General features: G+C 43.3%; 1 protein-coding gene across 1 annotated transcript in view; it reads right to left on the bottom strand.

Annotated features, from left to right (window-relative positions):
* The window catches only part of kiaa1549la (KIAA1549-like a), a gene marked incomplete at its 5' end in the record, with an annotated part of 101,663 nt that overhangs the window by 46,648 nt on the left and 31,256 nt on the right, over positions 1 to 23,759 (bottom strand). The window contains 7 exons of the mRNA XM_079293488.1: positions 404 to 463; positions 5,219 to 5,387; positions 6,159 to 6,292; positions 8,085 to 8,307; positions 11,939 to 12,054; positions 12,589 to 13,419; positions 15,793 to 16,509. Of these exons, the coding sequence (XP_079149614.1) occupies positions 404 to 463; positions 5,219 to 5,387; positions 6,159 to 6,292; positions 8,085 to 8,307; positions 11,939 to 12,054; positions 12,589 to 13,419; positions 15,793 to 16,509 (2,250 nt within the window). The remainder of the gene's footprint in view (positions 1 to 403; positions 464 to 5,218; positions 5,388 to 6,158; positions 6,293 to 8,084; positions 8,308 to 11,938; positions 12,055 to 12,588; positions 13,420 to 15,792; positions 16,510 to 23,759) is intronic.

Below are 23,759 nucleotides of genomic sequence, written 5' to 3'. Positions count from 1 at the left end.
CTTGCTCCTTTGCGCATCTCTTACTAGGGGCTATAAGTGAGACAGAGCACTGGACGGACTTCACACACACACACACACACACACTTCAGCATCATTCACACCCGGCCGTGATGTGATGTGAAGTGATCTCTCCCTCTGCCCCAGTCAAGAAGCCATGAATTATACATCAATAGGTTTTCCCAGGGACATAACAGCTATAGACTCTCTGGGCACAGAGAGCGCGAGAGAGGCAGTGAGCAGAGAGAAGTGGCGGGGGGTGGGTTTGTTAGGACAGGGGAGGAAAATGAGAGAGCCAATACTATTCTGCTGAATTGCACAACAACGGGCGTCAGGGCTAACTGCTCTTGATTACCGCTGATCACCCAGTAGCACTTTTGTGTGTGTGTGTGCAAGAGCTATTTACCTGTTATCACCCAATAGTTCTTGGTCACCATCGACGTGTTAAGATTATGGTATTCAAGGGCTGGAGAGGGAGAGAGGGAGAGAGAGAGAAAAAGTTAGCGTTTTTTGCAGGGGGGGGACGTTTAGTATTGGCCCTTTGGCACGGATGATAAATTACGATGAAACACTTCTTGTCAGGTTCCATTGTGACCTCTACTTTCTTACCTCTCACTGTCTACTTCCCCTATCCATCTACGCCGGCTATCACCCTTTCTCTCCGCCTGCGTGCCTCTGCCCCTGTCAGCTTATTCGTTTCCCTAAAAAACGCCTGTTTCCTTTCCATCCAGCCGACTGTCTCCTTCCGCCTTTATCCACCCATCATCCCCCCCTCATCCTTCAACCTCTCTCTCCCTCTCTCCTTATTGCCCATCTGCCTGGTTCACCATCTGTCCCCCGCTTAACTCCTTCGAGCTGGCTGTCAGCCCAGAGTTGTGTCTCGGCCCAGAGTTGTGTCTCAGCCCAGAGTTGTGTCTCGGCCCGAGTCAATGGCGGCGCAGCGGCGGTATAGCTGCTGGAGTGCTTCTGCTCAAGCCTTCCCTGATTGCCCTCTGTGCACGAGCACATTTACACTCACCGAGCTCTCCTCCGACAACAAGCTCCCATAAACACTTAAGGCAAACGGTGCTGAGGTGTTCAGGTTCAGATGCATTCAGTTGCCTTCGGAGAATCAGCTCAACGTGCCGACAAAATCCAGCACATTCAATTCATTGACGCTGCAGCGGTGGGGGAAGGAATAGATCAAATCTAATAATAACCAAAAGAAAAAGGAAAAGTATGACGCTGGTGTTATTTGTCTTGCTGTCAACAAACCAATAATGAATTGTCCCTATTTCAGTAGGCCTACTTCCTGACTTCCCTAACTCGTATGTGGCACTAAGCGCCAAGCTAATTCATTGTTAAGGACGATGGCAATCTTAAAATGAAAAAAGTGGTCAAACAAAAATATTTCCTTTTTCTTTTAAAAGGCTCCAAAAATGTGAGCACCTTTTTGCAGTGTATACATTTGCTCTATTGTTGGACGGGAGGTGGGTAAGAGGGCTGCACCTGTACCGTTTTATTCTCGAGTAGAGATTGTGATTGAGTCTCCAGCTAAGTTTGGCACAGAGTACTCTCCAGTTAAATGGTTACAAGCAGTAGACATCGAGTCCTCTGCATGTAAATAGTGAAGATCACACGAGAATTGATCGTCCGTTGATGCTCTCAGTATAACTGCTCAATGTGTCTGTGCCAAAACATGTCTGGACTATTCCCTGTTATGTTTTATATGATTCTGTAATCTGTTCCTCATTGTTTCACCTTTCGTAAAAAAAGAAAATAAATAATGAATAAATGCTTCTTAAAGAGAACAGACAGGGTTTCCGTGGTGATGCCAAGTGGGTTTGGATGTGACCGTGTGAAGTGTGATGTTTTAGCCCGTTGGGTGCTGAGAGTAGATACAAATAGATGATAATCTAATCTCGGGGGACGTGGACAACAGATTGACTGCTGCACGATTCCGTACAGCCGTTTGCCCTTTTAAAATCTCACAGATGGCATTGGAGACTGGAGTGGAAGACGGAATGAGCTCATGTGGTTCGTGTGTGGTCTGTAGTCGGTCACTTGTGTTTGTGACGTCTTTCGGTAATTGGACAATTACCACAATGCCTGTGTGTACTGCGATGTGTCTTTCAAACAGACCCATGCTTGAGACAGGAATTATTTTCTTTACCAATTGAACTAATTGCTCAACCCACCAACATTTTTCCAACATAAAATATTCGGGAGAATTTCCTAAAAATTGTATCCATTTGCACCGAATGTGCAACATCAAATATCTTTTATGATGTCAACCCGATTACTTACTTTCACAAACATAAACTCACTTTTGATCTAGTTTTTGGTGTCCACCAAAATAAATAAAACTGCTACCGCTATAAACAAGGTTGATGATGAAAAAATGATTAGAGCTGCTTTAAACAAGCGCTAGCATGGGCCTAAAGCTAACAACACAGATGTGAATCCCAGTCTTCAGTGTCAAAGTCCAGTTCTTTGCACCCCAACCAACTGCCTTGCACCGTCAACTTATATGCAGCAAATTAATTACAGTGAAGTTAATCTATTTTTACAACTATTTTTCCTCCTACATACGTGTGGGAAAAACAAATTAGTAGAATATTAATGTATTTTGTGGGAGAGAGGGTTGAAATCTGAGCTCATTCTATTCCGTCTGGAGGCCATAATATATAATCCTTCTTTACTTTACACAATATAGAGTCATCTTGAATTCCCCCCAGGTCAAACATACGCTAAGTCATGAATCATGCATTGCTCTGCGGTGGACTCAATGGTTCTCAGTAGCTCTGAGGAAGGCTCTACGGTTAGAAAACAAACTGCAGCAGTGGCCTTATGACAGGGCAGACTCGCCCAGTCAGGTTCAGGTCCCCTCTTCAGCTAAAAAATATCTTTGTGTCAATATTGTAATCCTTCATTGCTGGCGGTCCTCCATCCTACGTTTCTCCAATCTCTGTCTGGGGAGCCTTTTCAAGAATAAAATAAAGCTCTGAATGTCTTAAGCTCTGTACAGGGATGTGGGCACGTTTGTTTTGTGTTTTTTTACAGTCAACCTTCACAGCTTGAGAGGAACGCTGAAGCTAGTTATGAACAAATATGACCCCGTTAACACTTCCTTGGCACATTTAGTGGTTAAAAAGATTTACATCAGCACGCCCAAGTCTGCTAGTGGGGCCTTTACCTTGAAGAATAAAAGTATAATGCAAAAGGTGAAAGAAAGCAGTGGTAAAGTTAGAGGATAACCACAATGTTTATGTCTGAAGAGTCACTTTAAACAATAAATGAAGACTAGCTTCAATGGAGGGAGCATCTTTGCGGCGTGTGAGACAACATGATGTCACAGCCGTGGAATGCCAACACCAATTTTTGTGAAGTGACGTATTGTTGTTTTTGATAGAATCCGGCACGTTGCATCGACTCAAAGAGACGATGTGCTTCCGTAGCATTTAGCTGAACATTACAAACTGGTTATTTGTGCTACACATTGCAACTGTCAGAGCCACGTGCCTCGTCCGCAGATAAATTACTCATTTTCATTTTCTCTTCCCGCCCTCTGTGAATAATTACAGCGGCATCGTAATTGCCCGGCAGTGCCTCTGAGAAGATGGCTTGGAGGTACATCAAGCAAATGAGTATCAAGCACTCTGACTGAACTTTAATTTGTTGGCCATGCACCATTAACTGCGGGGTTAGACAATGCTGGCCAAGTCTCTCCGTGCATCCATAAGAGCAGAGCGACTCTTTGTGACTGTGCAGAAACGAGCGATGAGAGAGAGGGAGGAAATGTTCACGAGCAGCGTTGCCAACTCATTTAGCTGCTGGCGGCTCAAAACATCACTCGCTTGCTAATTTGCATATCATAGTAGTTGTGACCTTTCACTGTCCTGTTTGGAATTAACATATAATTAAATACAACAAAGGTACGTTCACTGGTATTAAGTGAATTGGAGGTCCAAGCTTTAAAGGGTCAATTCACTACAATTTCAAAAAGCTAATTTTATCATTACTACTTGGTATCCAGCCATGCAGGCAGTTCTGTTTTTTTTTTTGCTCAGGTGTGGAGGTATCAATTTCTGAGATTTATATCTTCCACCAATATAATGGAAGTAAATGGGATGTTTTTAGTGAGTTCATAATCCCTGATCAGAATTGATCAGTGGCGCTAAACGATGACGCTCTAGGGTTCCGTCTGGCGTCAGTTCCCACTTGTGTCTTTTTAAATAAACTTCCTCGTTCACAGGAAACACATTGTTTCCGTTTGTGACATGCATACTCATAGACTCTTTTCAAAATAAACTTCAGATCTAGGTTTAGTTATTTTAAGGTTCACTTACGAAACAAAACTACCTTTTGGTTTGGGTTCAAAAATGTGCGTTTGTCGCCTAAAATAATGTAGCTCCGCTCGCGGCATGACTGGCGTTACTTAAGTACGCAAGTTACCTAACAAATTAAGGCAGAAGATTCGTCAACGATGTTAATTTGGTTTCACTTGGGACTCAAACAGCGGTCTCCTGAGTGAATCCCTTTGTTTGTTTCACCCATCCAACTTTTCCTGCCAACAGCCCAACCAGAGTTTCCTCTCTCTTCTCTCACTCTTCGCCAGTTGGTCTGACCGTCTAACAACGACGAGGATGGGTTTACACTGGAGCTAGTTGAAAGCTTGGTGCGTCTCATACAGACGCTAAAAGGTGCGTTGATATCAGGCGCCGAGGGGCAGCAACCAAGCGTCAACATTTGACGAGTTTGGAGTGAGGAGGTGTTGGAGAAGCATGTCTTTACAGAAATAAAGTCTGCATTGCTCTAGACAATCCAAAATATATCTAGAAGGGACAGTAACTTTGGTAGAATATAGTTCCAAACAAATCTCAATCCACGGGGCATTTATTGGGGTGTTTCTAAAGGTGGATGTTTTGACCACATGTTGTGCTATGGAGCAATGGTTTCATGAGTGGGCGCCCATTTTTGTTTGTATCGCGCACAATAGTAAGCGGGCGACATGATGCACATTACTGCTGTTTTACGCCATTTCACAGATCAACAGTTGTTGCAGAAACATACAAAGAAACTTAGAAATGCCGTAAACTGTCAACCATGGATGTAGACATAACAGGATTTAAAATATTCAAAACTAGGAGTTGCAAATGTTTCATGAGGAAACACTGAACACGCTCGTTCGCTCTCTAGCTCTCCACCTTAGGACCATAGGGTGCATCATAATTTCACTTACGCTCAGCGATGACCATGGGTGGGTAGAACAGAAAGTATCCCACCAGCTCCGCGGTCAGCTGGTTGAGGAGCCCGCTGGAGATCGTCCCGTTGAGAATGGCATCCTGGTTCCTCACCACATACACCAGCGAGACGGACGGAGAGCCCGGCTCCTGGGACACGCTCTGGATCTGAGGATAAACACGTCATTTTTTGGAATGATTATTCAATTAGTTATTGATGGCACGCACATAAACAGGTTGCACATTTATAATTAAAACATTCATACAGAAGAAGCTACACATACCAAACATCTAAGTTGCCCCATAAAGAATACATAACGGCGCTCCGGACACAGTACGACACCTTCAATGAACAATGTTTCTATAATAAGACCTGCACGTTGCTCTGAAGCAATGTGACTGGGTCACCCTAGATGTCGATACGAGATACAAGGACCTCCCATCGAATTCTCCATGAGTGTTAATATTTCAGAGGATTAATTATGAATGGAGCCTATATCAGCCTCCGCTTGCCCAGACCCACTTCATGATTGTGACGGTGTGTGCATGTATATCCTGCAGTCATGAGAGCACCTTGACCATCAGAGAGAAAGAGACCGAAAAAGAGAAAGAAGCTGGGAACAAAGGGATGGAAAGTAACTGAAAGGGTTTAAAACATGAGACGTCACTGTAGAAGGACTTGTGATTGTAGCTCTGGAAATAAACCTGCATATGCCGCCTCAGTCGCTCCATCCTTTAAGTGCATATTGCTACCAATACTTTCTGACTAGTGTCACCTTTCATTGCCTGATAACAGAGAGATGATCGGGGTTTTATTTATTTGCAGTAAGTAGCTGTGTTGTTGTAAGCGTTCAGAATTTTGACACACCCGTGAACACGACACACATGGCTGTCTGCATTCCGCACTAAATAACAGCCTCCATGAACCCGCCGTCGTACCTCCACGGTGAGCCTGTTGTAGGTCTCCAGCACTTTGTCCTGAGCCTCGTCAAAGGCGTTTTCCAGCCGCTGCTCCAACATCTGGACGAAACTGCAGGAGTAGATGTTGTCTGTTGGGCCGACGAACCTCAACACTGTGGGGGGGGGGGGGGGGGGGGGGGATATTGACATTTAATTGATATTGAAATGGATTTTAATTTTAGTATGTGAATATAACAGCACACAAACAATTAGGGAATGGAAGAAAACAAATGACTCCCTACAAATTAGTAATTTAATTGATGCCATTTTAAAATGTCAAATCTCAACATATTAGAGCCATTCATTTAATAAAAAGTTTGTTTGTTGTTTCCAATTATACCTCTACAATATAAACTGTATTTGTTACTCCCCATACTTTCATACATTGAGTAATGTACAGAAGTACAAGTGAGCAATGTAAAGTGTAAAAAAATGCTTGATTTGATCGCGACATACTTTGACGTCTTTTCTTTGACAGAATTTACAAGAGGCTGCAGTACATATTATATCATTATTAATATTTACAGTTCATCCGTAGCAATGGAACAGCCTCCAAGCCGTATCTGGAAACTGTGTTTTTGGTGTTAATGAAAGTGTTGCTCTAGATAGACGTTTCCTGTGTGACCGATAAACCTAAGCAGCAAGACAGAAAGAGGATTATCGCCACTATCTAGAATGAGAACAACTAAAAAGAGGAGTTGCCTGTCAGCGTCACGCAGCTCGGCACTGAAGGGGAACAGGGTAAACAATGGTGAGCCCATCAGCAGATTATGGCGGATGTTATTAATGTTGTCTCAGTCCTTTTTTTTTTTAAATAGACTCTAAGAGGAAGAGTAGAGGAACAATATTCGGATCTAAATTCAAACGTTGCGGTGCTTATGAGCGCAGGCTACGTCTCCGAAGAAAGGCAAAAGGACTCTGCACCTTCCCGAGTCTCATAGTCTGCGACACATACATTGCAGGCACAAACAGCGTTGACCCAGTCGATAATCTTCTGCAAATTGTGCTGTGGATGGTGAATTGTCATATGCTGTGTATTGATGGTAAAGTGCTGACTTTATACACAGCTGCACACGAGCATGGGGATCGCCTTTACTGCAGTATGCATCACACTATAAAAGCGATGAAATATGTAACTTGGCCGTTTATCATAGTTCAGTTGGTATTACTGAAAACGTTGAGGACCCAACGCAGTTTCCCGTTGGTGATTAAAGCTTCTGTGTTTAGGATTTGAAAATTTCCAACAATGACATATGCGGTAAAATCCCAAAAGACCGAATTAGCTATTTTGTTTTTCTGCTGAAAAAATGTCTAATGAGAACAATTTGAAGCAGGCTTATTTTAATTGTACAGCTACATGATGCTGCTGGAAATTAAAAAAAAAGAAAAAAATCCTAGTTTAGAAAAGTAATTGTTTTCCAATCTGGTTCCAATCTGGTTCCCACAACACTCGATTTAGATGTGCGTGTGTGTGTGTGTGTGTGTGTGTGTGTGTGTGTGTGTGTGTGTGTGTGTGTGTGTGTGTGTGTGTGTGTGTGCGCGCGTGCGTGTGTGCACGTTCCGAAGTGTGTGTGCGTGTGTTTTGTTAAGAGGCTTAAGAGGCTGACTAAATGAATGGACCAATTTGCCTTTGCTCTGCAATCATGGGAGTTTGTATGGGATTTAGGGTATGAGAGAAGAGTAAAGGAGAGCAGACATGTAATCAGAATTTTCTAATTTTGTCTCTGCTCTACTCTTCCCTTGTGTCTCCCTCCCTGTACTCTCATTGCGTTTTTCAATCTCTCTGCTCTCCTTCTGCTCGTATTCTCTCCCTCCTCCTCCTCCTCCTCCTCCTCCTCGTCCTCCTCTTCCTCCCTGCACATCTCCAAACACTGCTATTTCTAGTTTTCCATCAGGTCCCATCACCTGTTTTTAGCTGCAGGTGGATGCTTGGAGCGGGGACCCAGGCTGCCACGGGAACCAGGACCGCCTTGACCAACGGAGTGTGCTGCCTGATGTCCGACAGCAGCTTGTCGAAACCGTAAACGTGCAGCGCCTCGACCACTCGGGAGGAAACGTAGACTGTCTTGCCGCTGGTCACGTAGTAACCCAACGTCACGTTGTGGGGGCTGCAGTCGTCGTGTTCCACCTGTGACAGAGAGAGAGAGAGAGAGAGAGAAGGGAAAATTCAAGTTGTAGCTTTTCTTTTTGTTGTTGTTTTTTTACTTTGTTTACATCTGTATTTCAAAAGAGACTGTGTACATGTATTCTAAAAACATGGTGATGCTTGTACATCTAGAGGATTCTTGTTCTTATTTCAAAGCAAAGAAGACACAGAAGAAACCGTATCAGAAGAGAAATCAGTGCTACCAGGTGGAACAAGACTATACAGGGGAAGAGGTGATGGGGTGCATCCCGATTTAAATACATGTTGTACTCGCTATGGGTTTAGAACACAAATGCACCGCACTGAGGGTATTTATAATCCCTTTTCTTTTTTAATCTACCTCAAGGGCATAGTTTAGCTTGAGCCTCCAACAGGGATAACTCTGACTAACTGTGTCCTGGAAAAACACGGACAGACAACAATCGGCGGTGAGTCAAGACTCGTATTTCTGGAAGCATCCACCGCCCACCTGCCTCTACCCTCCACCTCCGTCCACGCTGGAGCAGCTGTGGCTGTTCTTACTATGGCCCTCTCCTCATCCCTCTTCCCCTCTCCTCTCCTCGGCGTTCACGTCCCTGTGTTTATTTATGTCTTTGTTAACAACTGTAACTCATGCAGCGTCCATAACTGGTCACTGAATGTTTAATAACACAGCATGTAATCATACATATTTTATTAACCTGCCTGAAAGTTATTTGCCCATGTGTATATACAGTGAATGATCCTGTAATAAAAAAATGAAATAAGCCTATATAATAACAATAATAATAATACATTTTATTTATATAGCGCTTTAAAAGGTACTCAAAGGCACTTTACATGGTAGAAACAGAAACAATGAAAGCAATAATAATATAAACAAGGCAAAGAGATGACATTATACAAGTGAGAAACTGAACAAAAACAGCAGAAAAGCATTAAAAGCAGATTTAAATAGATGAGTTAACAATATACATGGGTATTGTGTAATTGGTTATTCACAAATCATTCATAAATGGGGAATGTAATAATTTGAACAATAGACTTGCATCAGGTAATGTTTCCATCGTAATGCATACTGTTCTACATATAAGCAATTAAAAACAGCATGTAATATAAAAAGTACAATGTCCAATCACACGCTCCTGAAGTCATCGACATTCTATAAGCACTCATCAGGATTAAGCAGGATGAATTGCGCCTACTTAACAACTATGTTACTACAACAATACGATGTGTGTATTAGAACATGCATGCGGTTTACTGACGTATCTGGATAACTTGCCGAGTCATCCTCAGAACAGGCCTTTTCACGTGATCCAGGTTCGAATTGATCTGCAGAGTTATCCAGATAAAGGAGTAAACCTGCTTCCTGTAATAGACCCTGCTTCGAAATATACAGTTCACAAAAAAGAAAAGGAAAAAAAACATAAAATTTGTCGTATGAATAATTTATGTCCAACAGCACACTCCTGGACAGTAATCAATAGTTATCATGGACAAATCGTTGAAGGACATGGCTTTTCAAAATAAGGGGAAATGAATTGTTCATATTGATAAATAAATAACTAATTTAAGGTAATTTTAAGATTACCTTAAAACTCCCTTTGATTCTCTGGCGATTAATAGTTATTTACTATATATCTTAACTACTTTTCAGAACATTGCTCTGGAGATGTTGGAGTTGTTGTTGGGCCAAACTTATAAGGAACTATTGAATCACACATATCAAATAAATCGAAGACAGCCCGACAAAGGATTTGAACACCGAAGGGCCAAATCAAAAAGAACACGAGAGGATTCCAGCCAGCTACAGAACGAATTCGTGCAGAGCGGCAGGAGTATAAATCAGGCATAGCTGTGTGTTAATAACTCTGTGGTGCTGTCTGTGGTGCTGAAGTAGCAGATGAATAAATTGCACCTTTTCCTCTGAGTCTAGCCCTTCTGCCAGTTTCGTCTTGGATCTATTATATTCTGGGGGCAACCCTGCAAGGTTTTTATTTCATCTTTCTTTTGCATACCTGAATCCATTAAAGACAACCAGACCTGCCCTTGCACCCCTCGCTGTCACTTCTTTCTCCCTGCCAACATTTTGCAAGCTGTAAAACTGGCCAATTTCCACATGTGATTATGGTTAACCGCATTGTTCAATGATGCAACACATTAAACACCGCTGCATGTAAATTTCATGCTGTTTGACGATCTCCGACGCTGCCGAGGCCAATATTTGCCCATCAACAATGGCTGAAAAAACTGCCTGCATATCGTGGCTCTTTAGAAAAGAAAAAAAAACTCTCTTTATACCGCTGCTGTCTCTCAACGGACTGATCCAGATTGAATGGAGGGGATAGGAACTGAGATATGTGTGTGTGTGTGTGTGTAGGTGTGTGTGTGTGTGTGTGTGTGTGTGTGTGTGTGTGTGTGTGTGTGTGTGTGTGTGTGTGTGTGTGTGTGTGTGTGTGTGTGTGTGTGTGTGTGTGTGTGAGAGAGTACGACTGTGTGCGTAAAAACCTCTCTGACCAAAACAACGCCTGACTATTCAACAGGTTATTTCTATTCAGACTCCAAACGCTGTCTGCATTAGTCACCTCTCCATGTTCTTCCCCAGCACCGCTCCGACGGGTCCTTGCAGAGGTGAACGAGCGGGAGGAGAAAAATGATGAAAAAATACTGTGGAGTATTGTGAAATGATGACACTCAAGAATAGGATGCCTGCACACGCGGAGAGACAACGCTGTGCCGAAATAAAAATGTAAAGACGGATATTATCTTATGAGCCTCAGATAGGAAAGCACCTTTACTCAGTATAATGAAGCAGAGAGACTCTAATTCACATCAAGAATGTACAGACCTGTTGGAGTCGGTGGGGAGTACATTGAATGCCAAGGTAAAACGTGTGTAATAACAGCAAAGCAAGCTAAAGCTCTGAAAAACATTTGACGTCTGAGAGGGCCTATGAGCCCATGTTTACTAGCCACTGACCTGTGTTTAGTAGCCAAAGACGAGGATTTACAAGCCCCTGACCTGTCGTCACAAACCTCTGACCTATATTTAACAGCCACAGCTCTGTGTTTACTATCCGTAGACCTGTGTTTATTAGCCACTGACCTGAGCTTACTAGTTACTGACCTGCATTTATTGTACTGACTTGTGGTTAAAGCTGGGGTAGGCCATTTCTTTCTGTGTGAAAAAATACCATAATAACCCTGAAGCATATTGTTAATCAAGTGGTACCGCAGGGTAGGCAGTTTTCTTGAAAAATATATGAAGAAAATGTTGCTAATATTCAACCACTAGAGCAATGGAGAGAAAATGTTGCTCATGATTTAGCCTTCTGCTAACCGTAACACAGAAAGCTAAACTATTATAGAGATGGAGAGAGTATGTTGCTAATATTTTAGCCATCTGCTAAATGTAGCTGTGAGCTTGTCGCAACCATATCAGAGAACTGGAGAGAAAATGTTGCCACTTCCAATGATTTAGCCTTGTGCTAACCGTAGCTGTGAGCTAGCTGTAGCCAGTAGCAGAAAGCAAAACGATTACCAACATTTTCTTTCGGTTGCTGAGTGAGTTGTGCATTTAACCCCCTAACCTGTGGGGGTGAAATGCAGCTGAACCTGTAAGAGACACTGACCTGTGCATTGGCTGTTGAGTCATTCAGGGCTCTCTGCAGGGCGTGGCTTAGTCCTTTGGAGAGGTTCTGTTTCACGATCAGATCCAGGCAGTTCCTACGCAGCTCAATGGATAGAACTGTGAAGAAAAACGTTATCAAAATCGGAGCTCATTGACTGTGCACGATGTGTTCATATTTGGCTTGTTAACATTCTGTTAAAAATCTCACTTTGACCCCAATTATTGCCTCAAATAATAATATGTCAATAACATATCCATAAAACAGGAGCTTGGACTTTGGCTTCTGGTTAAATGTCTCCTTGATCACTTTGCAGCTGCTGCCAACAGTAGAGGCTTCAGTACTTCAGTATCACACCATCTCTATAGTATTTCACCTGTATTCGTGATTGCTTTGTTTCCTGAAAAAGGGCATGCCTCTTTGGGACACAAACTGTCAGAGAGATGGGGAGACTATGTTGCTAATATTTTAGCCTTCTGCTAAGCGCAGCCATGAGCAGAAGGCTAAACTATTCGAGAGATGTAGAGAAAATGCCCTGATGTTTCAGCCATTCATCTCAACTCTTTCCCCCAGATGTCTAAAACTACTCCAATTGGAATCTCTTTTTTTTCTTCCACGTATATTCTAAGGGTGATGTTGTTTTAGACTAGTACCTGTTCTGACCCAGAACTTCTCGGTCACGTTGCATGGTAGAGGACTTTCCTCTGCGCTGGTACTGGATGGAGGTTCAGTGGTCGTGGTGGGAGGCGGCGTGGTTTCCATCGGGATGAAGAGAGTGGTGGCAGGTGCCTTTGTTGTTGTGGTTGTCGTGGTGGTAGAAGTGGTAGTGGCAGCAGTAGTAGTAGTTGCAGGTGTAGTGGTTGTAGTAGTGGTGGGAAGCGTAGTAGTGGTAGTGGTGGTGGTGGTGGTGGTCGGGGGGATCGTAGTAGTGGTGGTGGTCGTGGCAGGTGTGGTCGTAGTGGTGGTTGTTGGCTGAGTTGTAGCCGCTGTGGTCAGTTTGAGGCTTGTTGTTAGCCGGGCGGTTGTAGCAGCGGTGGTAGTATTTGGAGATACTGTTACATCGCTCCCAGTGGTCGCCGCCTGTGTCGTCATCTCAGCGGCGGTCACAGTAAGAGTGGTAGTTGAGGGCGTCGTTGTGGTTACTGTCGTCAGCTGAAGACCCTCATTGGTCACAGTGTCCGAGCTCGTGGTTTGAGAAACTGCACTGGATCCCGATGGTGTTTGTGCTCTCGCTGTGGTGGATAACGGTAAAGTTGAGGTGGTGGTGGTGGTGGGTGACAGTGGTGTGTTTACGGCGGTGGTTGATGTGGCCGTGTGCCGTGAGCTGTTTCTGGTGTGCACGGGCATGGTGGTGTTCCACTGGTGGGTGGCGAAAGGGCTGGTGACGTTGGCAGGGAGTGTGACGTCGTGGTCGCCCACTGTGGACAGGAGCGACTCGGGGACTGTGGGGAGATCCCAGGCCGGCCGGCTGCTCACCGACTCCTCTGCAGGGAGGAAAACATTTAGAAATCAATGATATTAAAGGATGTCTAGCGGTATTCTTTGGTATACTTATTTGATAATTAATCCCTTAAGAAGGCCAAAACCAACATCGAATCGATCCTCGACATGACGTATCTGTGGAGCCTGACACAGCTTACTCCACTGTGTTGCAGAGCAGCATTGTTGTCCAAAACTATCAAAAACACAGCAAAGAGTCACACTGTTGCACTGAATGACATCATTACCATGAACACTGTCCCACCACCATAAACACTCACGAAACCAAACTCATATTAATAAGCAGCTGAATATAGTCCCCAACAAATGCAGCATTTCCTTCCGTTTGAGTAACGTTTGCTACAAACTACAGCGGCCAGCTGTTTTAGGAAGTTAGTCAGCCTGTTTTAAAAAACGAAATAAAGAACGAATGGGCTAGGGAAGTCAGAAAACGTTAAGTCGGTGTACCGAATTGTTGGTTTTGGTCTTCTTATTGCATTTAATAAAAATAACAAAAAGAAACATATGGCCAACCTTATCCTTCAACATATACAACATGAGACTGTATGACAATGCCCAGAGACAGGTCTAACAATGAGGATGGTATTTAAGCAATATGGTGTATTGCGTGAACTTCATGAGCTCCTATACCCTGCTCCCATCTGGCTTAGACTTGGAAATCTGGATTCTATTTGAATTTTTAATAAGTGAAAATGCATCCGAGATGCATGCGAAGATCCATTTAACATCCATCCATCCTCAATTTTAAATACATGAGATGAAGAGCGCAGCAGTTTAAAAATGCCCGTAGGAAATAGAAATCCAATTCTAATGTGTAAACGAGAGGAGCATTTTAATGTCAGGGGTTCATTTAATCCATCTAAATCGTCTCCAACGCGGCGAAATCAGACGCATGTCGATGAGAGGCGTAAAGGAGGCTGGAGCGAACAAGAGGGAGGCAATCAATCCTCTCAGACTGAGAGACATCCACATCCCCTCTCATCCTCCCGCGACTGTGATGTGAATCCATGCGATATTAGCGTTTGTCCACTCTCGTGTCGGACGGCAAAATGATGTGTGGAGGAATTACCTTGTTGCTGATGTCATTGCTACTGTGGTGATAGCGCGGCAGGAAGTGGGGAGACATGGAGGTAGTGGAATGGAACAGGACATGGTGACGAGGATGACGGAGGGCAAAGATGACGGTGATGGTGATGATGACAACATGATGAAAGTTGATGACAAAATGATGATGATGATGATGATGATGATGATGATGATGATGGGATGAAGACGATGGTGGGTATGGTGACAGCAAAGGCTGAAAATAACATTTTGATGACAACGGTTATTGACGTTGAAGATTGAGATCCCAAACAACTATATGGCAAAAAAATGTTAGTCAGCTCACATTTAAGTATTTCCTGCCGACTCGTTTTAAAAGGCAGGGTTGGTGAATCTTAAGAAACTGACTTTAAAAATGATTCAACCGTAAAAACCCAGCTCAGTGTTGGCAACTCTTTTCCAACGTAACTAGCTTGCAGCGCTAGTTCAAAAAGTCACTAAATCTAGCAAGAAAGTCGTCTAGTCGGCAACACCGACAGAACGTCCCTTCAGGCCTCACTCCAAAGACACTCCCCTAAAATGATGATGATGAATGCAAACAACAAACACGGCTATTGTTAGTACTCACAGCTGTTAAGCTAGCAGCCTGTGGAAGATTCCAGTGAAGCGCAATGAGTGCACAGGCAGAGTGTGCACAGGCAGGCAGGTAGCTTGTCCAATCATTATATCTGCCCCGAATTTAATGATTGGCTTACTACAGTCCTGCTACAGCCACAGACACCATATTCTTCCTTTTTTCGTTAGAGCATGTCACCCTTGATTGCTGTCAGGATTTTTTAATGAAGATTACCAACCCTGCCTTTAAACCGGAACATGTAAAAGGGTCTTAAATATGCACTTGATGGCTAACTATTCATGATATTGTGCTGAAAGACTAAAGGCTAAAGCTACATGTCCCAGGTAAAACACATCCTCACTGTTGATGATTCATGTCGAGGAAATGATGACCTTCATTGCTCTTGTATGCTCCAAATAATTAGGAATGAATCCATGCATGAATGAATCCAAGAATTAATACATTTTTGCTCGTGACTTTTTTGAGTTTAAAAAGGCTAAGAAAAATACACGGGGCACGGGGCTCTAATTAGAGCCCCATGCACATCGTTTCTGCATGTGGAGAAATCAGAGCTCGACAGGCCTGCTGCTGCTGAGCTATGACTGCTGTTCGGGGGAGAGGTTTCGTGAACAATCACTTACAATATGAAAGTCAACGTTGAAATAGGTTGAAATGACAGAACAACTCTGCACCATACCCAAACTGAAGCTGCTATTGCTGCTGGAGGAGTTGCTGTTGTCGACAACCACGGAGACGTTGTCTGGTCTTTCTGTCTGACTGTCTCTTTTGCTGGCTGGAGAGGAGGAGGAAGAGGAGGAGGAGGAGGAGGAGGAGGGCAAAGAGGATGCCTTTGTTGTAGATGTGGAGGAGGAGGAAGAGGAGGCAGCCTTGGATGAGGATGAATAAGTGTCTTTGGTCCAAGCAGCTTTAGACAGCAGCCCTAAAGGTTTTCTCGGCGCCGGTGCCGGCGGCTCCGCTGTCTCATTGGTGGGGACCGATGAGAGGGCTGTCCGCTCTCTTTGGCCCTCGCCGCGCGTCTGCAGCCTCCGCTGCCTCCGCTGCCTCTGCTGCCCCGGCCAGGCAGCCGGGTTCCTGGGCACGCTCGGCAGGCCTCCTCCCTCCACATCCACGGGACTCCATTCAGCCCGAAATTTAGCCAAAGTCTCCGCAAAGACTGTGCCATCCACCCCTGCGTGCACCCCTGTTTCTGTTTCTGTTTCTGTTTCTGTTTCGGTCCAAAGCGCTGCTCGGGCCTCAGTGAAAACTTTACCCTCTGGCCGACGTCTGGGTCGGGCGTCTTTGTCTTTCGCCCCAGCTGTGTCTCCAGTCAGGGGGATGGCTGAGAGGTTGGAGGGCGCCTCGGGGTCCAGAGGCATGACAGCCCGTCCCATTGACTCCTGGTGACCTCCCTCAGCTGTAGAACATGAGGGACAGGGAGATGGAGGAAAGGGTGGACGAGGGAAAAGAAGAAACAGGGTTTAATTCGGAGTTCAGAGCAGTCTTTGACTCATCTCTCCTACGGACCAGAGAATGACTCCAGTCTCAGATCTTCAGTAACTCATCTATCCTGTGCCCCTTACACATAAACATGCGCACACACACAGCTGGAGCCTTCAACCAATCAGTCGTAATAATGCCACCCCGACTGTCCGACCACCGGGAGATTTAAAACTGATCTGCTCTCACACACTCATCATGAGAGCATACACACTTCTGGCAAGTGCACACATATGCATAGTATTCCTCTTTTTCTCCTCTGTATCACACACACACACACTTATATTCAGGGATTAAATAATAAACTGCAATGGTGGAAAAATAGTAATAATGTCTTTATCCTCTAAAACATAACTGACCTCAGTTATGTTTTAGAGGATAAAGCACAGGGAATTAATTTAGATGTTCCAGAGTGCATAAATTAGGACACACACACACACACACACACACACCCTAATCAGCTGTGATTTCACAGATACTAATCTGATCTGTTAGGTTAGCCATGCAGGCCCGTGGATATATTATTTCTGGCGCATACACAACCACTCGGAGTCACAGCTCAGACCAATACTCATGAGACTGATATACATTTTACAAGCAAAGTACAGTTGGATTATTGCAAATAATGGCAGCTCTGTGGAGTTCTTTTTCTTCAATTTTACAGCAAATGAGTGAGATACATGGCAATGGAGCAGCAAAGATGGAATCCAGTCAAAGCCTTTAGCTTCAGCCTTTATCTCCATTCTGTGAACTGTCTCCATCTTTTCTGTGGCCTCAACAAACAAAAAAAGCCTGAAGGTTTGGCAGACTGAGGCGATTATCCTGCCTAATACATTTAGTCTCAAAGGCACCTTGCAAAGATGAGAAGAAGAAAAAAAACACGGCTGACCGTCCGACTGGGCGGCACGGTTTATCGCATCTGCTCGTTTGTTGTGAAGCAGAGAGCTTCTGTTTTGGCGTCACTCGAGGCTGACGTCCAGTTTCTTCTCTTCTCAATGGAAAAGTGGAAAGCTGGAGGCAAGCGGAGGGTTTATTTTTTTTCTGTTTGATTGAAGCGCGCACTCATTTCAGCCTTCAAAAGTGTTTAGTGTGCGTCGCACACATCCTACACTCCCCCAAGTCTCCGCGGAGGGTTGGTTAATTAAAAGACAGTGATTCTAAGCGAGAGGGGCTTTACAAAAGCAGCTCTGGGCTTAGCTGCTCTACCATCCTCGGCACACCTGCTATAAAGCATCTCACCGCCCCGCTTTTAAGTACCACCACTGAGCAATCTGTCCCTTGTCATAGGGTGTCATATCATAAATGTCATCGAGAGAGGAAATCAATCCATTGTCGATTGAAATGTCAGCCTTCTTCCTGGTCAGTGCTGTGTGTCACTACCAGCATCCAGAGCTACATTTGTCAGTTTGAGGAAGCAGAAAACAACAAAGCTAGAAATGGCAGGGGCAATTACTCGCGCACCGCAGGGAGAGTACAGTAACACGCTTGTTGAAACTCAACTGAAGTGTCACATTTGGTTTTTTCATCTCGACTAGAATCACGACAGCTTTTCCACATGTAGTGCTTCTTTGCTTGGGTCCAAACAGATGGTGATGTGAAAGGGAATAAATGCTGCTGACATTCATTTGAATAATGTTGGAAAATAAATATATGTTTTAAGAAAGAGAAATGTTTGATATGCTGCCACAGTCCTAAAACCATGGACAACATATGGACCTCTCTGCACTGACAACACCAGAGCTCTGTTGTTTTACATCAATGGAATATTAATGCTGCAATGATCCTTTTTTTGTCTATATTTAATGCTTCAAAAGCCTCTGTGTAGTGTGAAAGGTGTCACATTTAGTTATAAGCCCAGAGAGTTTTCATCCGATACTGTTCCCCTCAGCTCTACGGGGGTTTTAGCATCTTTTAGCGCATTGTTTTGGTTTACTGCCACAAAAGTTTTTCTCTTTTCAGCTACTACCTACTTAGCATTAAACGCCACACAAATATGGTTGCAACTAGCTGGAGAACGTAATGAAGCATTCAGCAGCTGAAGAGTCATATTTTTTTCAGGAGATGGTGGAGACCAAAAACCGAGCTAAAAGAAAGTGAATAGTGGACGTTTCAGGTTGTTCTGTGACTGCTGGATGTGTAAATAGGCAATCCTTTGCTAACGTTTATCGTAAGAACTAAATGGTGATAGTATGACAATGTTCTGCTGCCCCCAAGTGACCCTTTGGAAACACATCTTTTCTTCCAGAATATCGAACTATAAAGCAAGGAATCTCTGTCTGTGTGTTGTTCTTCTTCCTCAAACACCGTCCATCCGATCCACAACACACTCGGTGGGTGTATTGCTGTGGACTCCATGGAGTGCAGTGTCGAATTTAGTGCAATTTGGACACGCGGAAAGACCAATATTAATACACTTTGAAACAAAAAAACGAAGGCGTTCTGTGCAGGGGCGGGGCTTGAAACTAAGTTGAGCATTTTTGTCTGCAGCAGGCTTTTCCAGGCAGCAGCTCATTGACGGCAGTTCACTTTCGCTGCTGGATGCTGTATATGCTAACGATACAACTGAACTCTTCCTGACTTCCCGAAAGAGCTGAAACCCAATTGGTCCCCTTGCATTTTATTGATGGCCTTGCCTGCTCTGATTTGGGTTTTAACTCACACTCTCTTTGATTTCGCTATACAGTCAAATGTTTTCGTTTCTTTTGGTTTATATTTTCTTTTTCCGGGGGTTTCCATGATTTATATATTTTCATTTTCGACATTTTATGTGTAATTATATTTGTACCTACATACACGTAATAGTGATTCTTGCCTTAAGTCAGTGGTTCTCAAACTGTGGGGCGCGCCCCACTAGTGTCTTAATGGATCCATTAGTGGTGGTATTACAGGTGGGGCACAGGGGCGCAAAAAAAAAAATATTTTTTTTATTTTTTCAAAGTAATTCATAAATACATGGCGAAATGCCTGTACTTTCGTGTAAATGTTTACGTTACGCTGTTAACAGGTTACGCTTGCAAATGCGCGACGGCCATGATCCTTGGCGACTCACGTGTGTGGCTTAGTGTTCCAAATGAAGAGACATTTGGCGGGAACAGAAAAGCAACCGCAAGCGATGCATCCGAGACGAACAGCAAGCAGCCAAGAAGAACATATGATGAGGCCTCTCTTGCTCTGGGTTTCAGTGAACGCGGTAGGAGATGAGGAGAGACCAGTCTGTGTTTTATGTCTGAAAACTAGCTGCAGATAGTATGAAACTTGTTTTGTTTAGTTTTTCACAGGTTGCACTTTATTGTTATCTTGAAAAGATGTTTAGTGCAAAACAGGTTAATTGCAGCCAATTGCAAAAAGCAATTTTTTGCCAAATTGTAGTTCTTTTTTGCACAGATATAACTTTATTTGCATTGTTCTAACAAAGTGATTGCACATTTTATTTGTTTTTGTCTGATGGAGTAATCTGGTTTACATAAAAGTAATTGCAATTTTCTCTATTATTTTCTTGATCATTTGAAAAAGCACAGATGGAGGAGTCACAAAATGTTGTTTTAATAAAAATTCAACATGGACCATTTTGTTACAATTTTGTTGTGGCGGTGGGGCATGAACATTTTTCTTCCTCCAAAGTGGGGCGCGACAGAAAAAGTTTGAGAACCGCTGATTTAAGTGTATATGTTTCTTCTTAGGATCAGTATATGCCATTAGAAACAATAAAACTGGATTAATAATGGGGCCCCTCATTCAATAGTCGTAAGCTCTTCAAGACAATAAACACATGTGTGGGTAGCTATTAGGAATTCATTTGTTTGAAGGTTGTAATTAAAGGATGAATGGATAAATAGAGGGATGAATGAATGGTGGAAGGACTGCACCATATGCATAGCTGTTAGCAGTATTTTGAGTGTTTTCTCCTCCAACAGCTAGCCACCTGCTCTGGCTGAGAGGAACATATGTGACTCTACCATCAGACCTCTGACAAAACGCTAGGATAGGAGAAACTCCACTGAGAACAAATATGGACTGGATGGATGGATGATTGGTAGAACAGAAAGTGTGGATTAGATGGATAAATGTGGATCTGAGCAGTACTGACCTGCTTTATCTATTTGGACAAAAACACACAGGAGTTGTTTTTTTTGCCTAGTTCTGTGTGTGAACACTCCGCTTATAGTAGATTATGAGAATTGTCACATGGAAATGGTGCACAAAGCGCCACTGGTCATTTACAAGGCTTTAGGCTAGTGTCATTTTATGTATTGACCAATGTGCTTTGCCAGCTGGCATTGTGCCCACTGGTTCCCTGCTAAATCTCTGTAAATGCCAACACAACTCTGTAAAGCCTTGCCAGGTCACTGCCAGCTTTTGGACCATTCAGATTACTAATTCCCAGGTGCCTGAGATAATATAACGGTCAACATCTATGGTCCATAGCCATGGCTTTGCCCTCCTCAGTCGTGTGTAGTGTACGAATGTGCCAAGCAGAGTTGATCCATGCTGCCACCCTGACTGTGAGCGGGACAGGTGGTTAGGAAGTGTGAGAATGGTACTGAGCCAGCTGGTCCTAAGCCCAGTGAAACTCAGTCAGTAGGGGGAGTCTGGTTGGCTGAAATTGCCAACTAGCCAACTGGTGGCAAGTTCTCATTATAGTAATTATCAAACAGGCCAGATGAAATATAATACACATTTTAATCTCTGTCTTAGAGCTGTACCGGGCAAGGTTCTTCTGTAAAACTACACCACACGTTCTCGTCTCATTTACAAGATGTGGCTGGAGTCCAGAGGATACATCATCCATAATAATGAAGAAGACACTGTAGTTTCACCTCATTAGTCCAAGCAAAATAGTGGTGCTGGCAGACATTGTTCCAGCCTCAGAAAGTGATGAAGCCAAAGAACACAATGTGCCGAAAGCTGTGCACACTAACAACGCAAAATATTTTTTCATCATCCCCATTCGTAAATTTATTGAGATGATGTAAATATAAAGTGTGTAGATTGGCGGCATTTTATTCCAGGATTCAGGGTTAGTGAAAGCGTCAAACTTTCAGAAAATCAGTTCCAGCCAACTAGCGCTAGCTGCAAAAGTGCAGCTAAATGTCTTATCTCTGACTTTCTCGTGTAACATTGCGTAAAATGCGTAACAACGTTACGTAACAAGCGTAAAGCCAACATTGACTTTTGGTTTCACACGGGACATGTGCTACACTTTCTCTAACCAAATGCAAAAATGTCATCACTAAATGTATCCGTGGTTTGCAGAAACAATGCCAATTGTTAACAATTTGCTAAAAGTACAGCCGTGCCTGTAGAGCCTTACAGACACTTAGTATTGTTGGCCACTAGGTGGCATAAAACAAAACACGCAAAGACAGCCTAACATACCTTTAGTTTACACAGCTATAACTAACCTGTTAGCAAACATCCAGCTGCCATTGAGCAACAAGGGCATCCAATTTATATTTGGTGATCTTACTCTTAAGAAAAAAATGTAGCTTAGTTTAGCTTAATAGGTACACTTTCTTCACCACGCAAAGTCTCTATGTTGTTTCAATCTGGTCAGTTAGGGGACGTTGTGTATTATTGTTAGCGTGTTCACTGGAAAAGGCTGCCTATACATGTTTGATTTAATATAGAGTTCACTTCCGAAAGGCGTTGGACGATGGAATAATAAGATTTTTTTTTACAATGCCAATGTGTTGAAATTACTATTTTTTTCCTTTAAAAAGAAAGCCTTTGTGGATAGAGTGGGAGTTTTGGTAACGAGTCAAAGCGATGTGGTATGAGACTCAGTGGGAGTAAGGATGGTCTCAAGCCAGTAGGCTTTGTCCAACAGTGGTGATGCCATCCAACAGGATGAAGATAAACCATTTCCTGGAACTATTCAAGGCACCCATCTGTCTGTGTGGAGGCAAGGGCAGGAAGCAATTTGGATAGATTGTCAAATGGATGGCTGGTCACGTAAACAGATCAATGGATGATAGTGATCCATTGATCGTATTTTTCTGTAATATTTTAGGAATATATTTTTAAATAATTCACGATAGAATGTAATCAATAGTAAAGCCTAGAACATTAAGATTCGGGCATTCAATTCTTATAAGGAATCAAAGCACATCACCTGCTGAAACGCGACTCTATTCTTCTTCTTCACCTTGGCTTCTACCCCTCACTCATCATCCTCTACTTGACTTGATGGGATTTCTCTTGGGACGTGGTGCGGGATGTGCTTTGAACCTGACATGGCACTTGGCCTGACGTTGACCTGACTTGATATTAGAATGCCTGATGTCAGACTATGGCCTCACGTTGAGCTCAGTGGAATGCAAATGTAAATCAAACACTTTGTATGCCGATAACATTATTACAATGTACATGCGCTATTATCTTTGTGACGTTATACTGTCCAGGTAACACCAGATAACTCCTAACAATAAAATAGAGGCTGTCCTCCCTCCCCAAAGCAGCTTAGTATGACACATATTTATGTTTATTGTAAGGCTGAGACTTTTAGTGGTCGTAGGAATCATGACAGGAGCAAAGCAGGAAGTCTGGTGACGTGGCCTGGTATAAAGAGTGGCAAAGTCCGCATTGGGAGGAGGATGGGGTAATGACTTTGCCGTTTTGGACCGCAAAGGACGAGCAATGGCTGATTCATGACGCTTAAATGAGGAGTTATCTGTACGATATCTCCTCATTTCACTTGGGAGCTGAAAGTTCCCTACTTACTGTTCTCTACATTGTATGTCATTTCCAGGTGGAAAAAAATGTCGGAAGACAGCCAGCACCACTACTTATACCCATCTTTGAAGAGGTTACATCTCCAGCCTGATCTCAAGCGCACAGCTGGTGATGTTTGTTTACATGACGTAACGTAAAGTAACGCTTGCCGTTAGGACACTGCATCCTCATACGGTCGTTATTTCTCGTTTAGCTTGACGTGCGGAATAAACTGCACATTTAATTCTTTTTTACATTAACATTTCCATTGAGCTCAGCCCAATAATACTGAAAAGAATAAAATGAAAAAAACCATACTCCAGTATGTTCCTTTGAATAAATATTACTGACATGGAGCAAAATGTTTCTGAATAATTCTACTTAATATACTGTGAAAGTGAAGATTGCTACTTTTAAAACTCATTCAGTTGAAAAAAAGTGATTAAAACAATTAAT

Source organism: Melanostigma gelatinosum (genome assembly GCF_949748355.1).
Source record: "Melanostigma gelatinosum genome assembly, chromosome: 1".
Classification (NCBI taxonomy): domain Eukaryota; kingdom Metazoa; phylum Chordata; class Actinopteri; order Perciformes; family Zoarcidae; genus Melanostigma; species Melanostigma gelatinosum.
The sequence above is the reverse complement of the archived record's forward strand: the minus strand, read 5'-3'. Positions and strand labels throughout refer to the sequence as shown.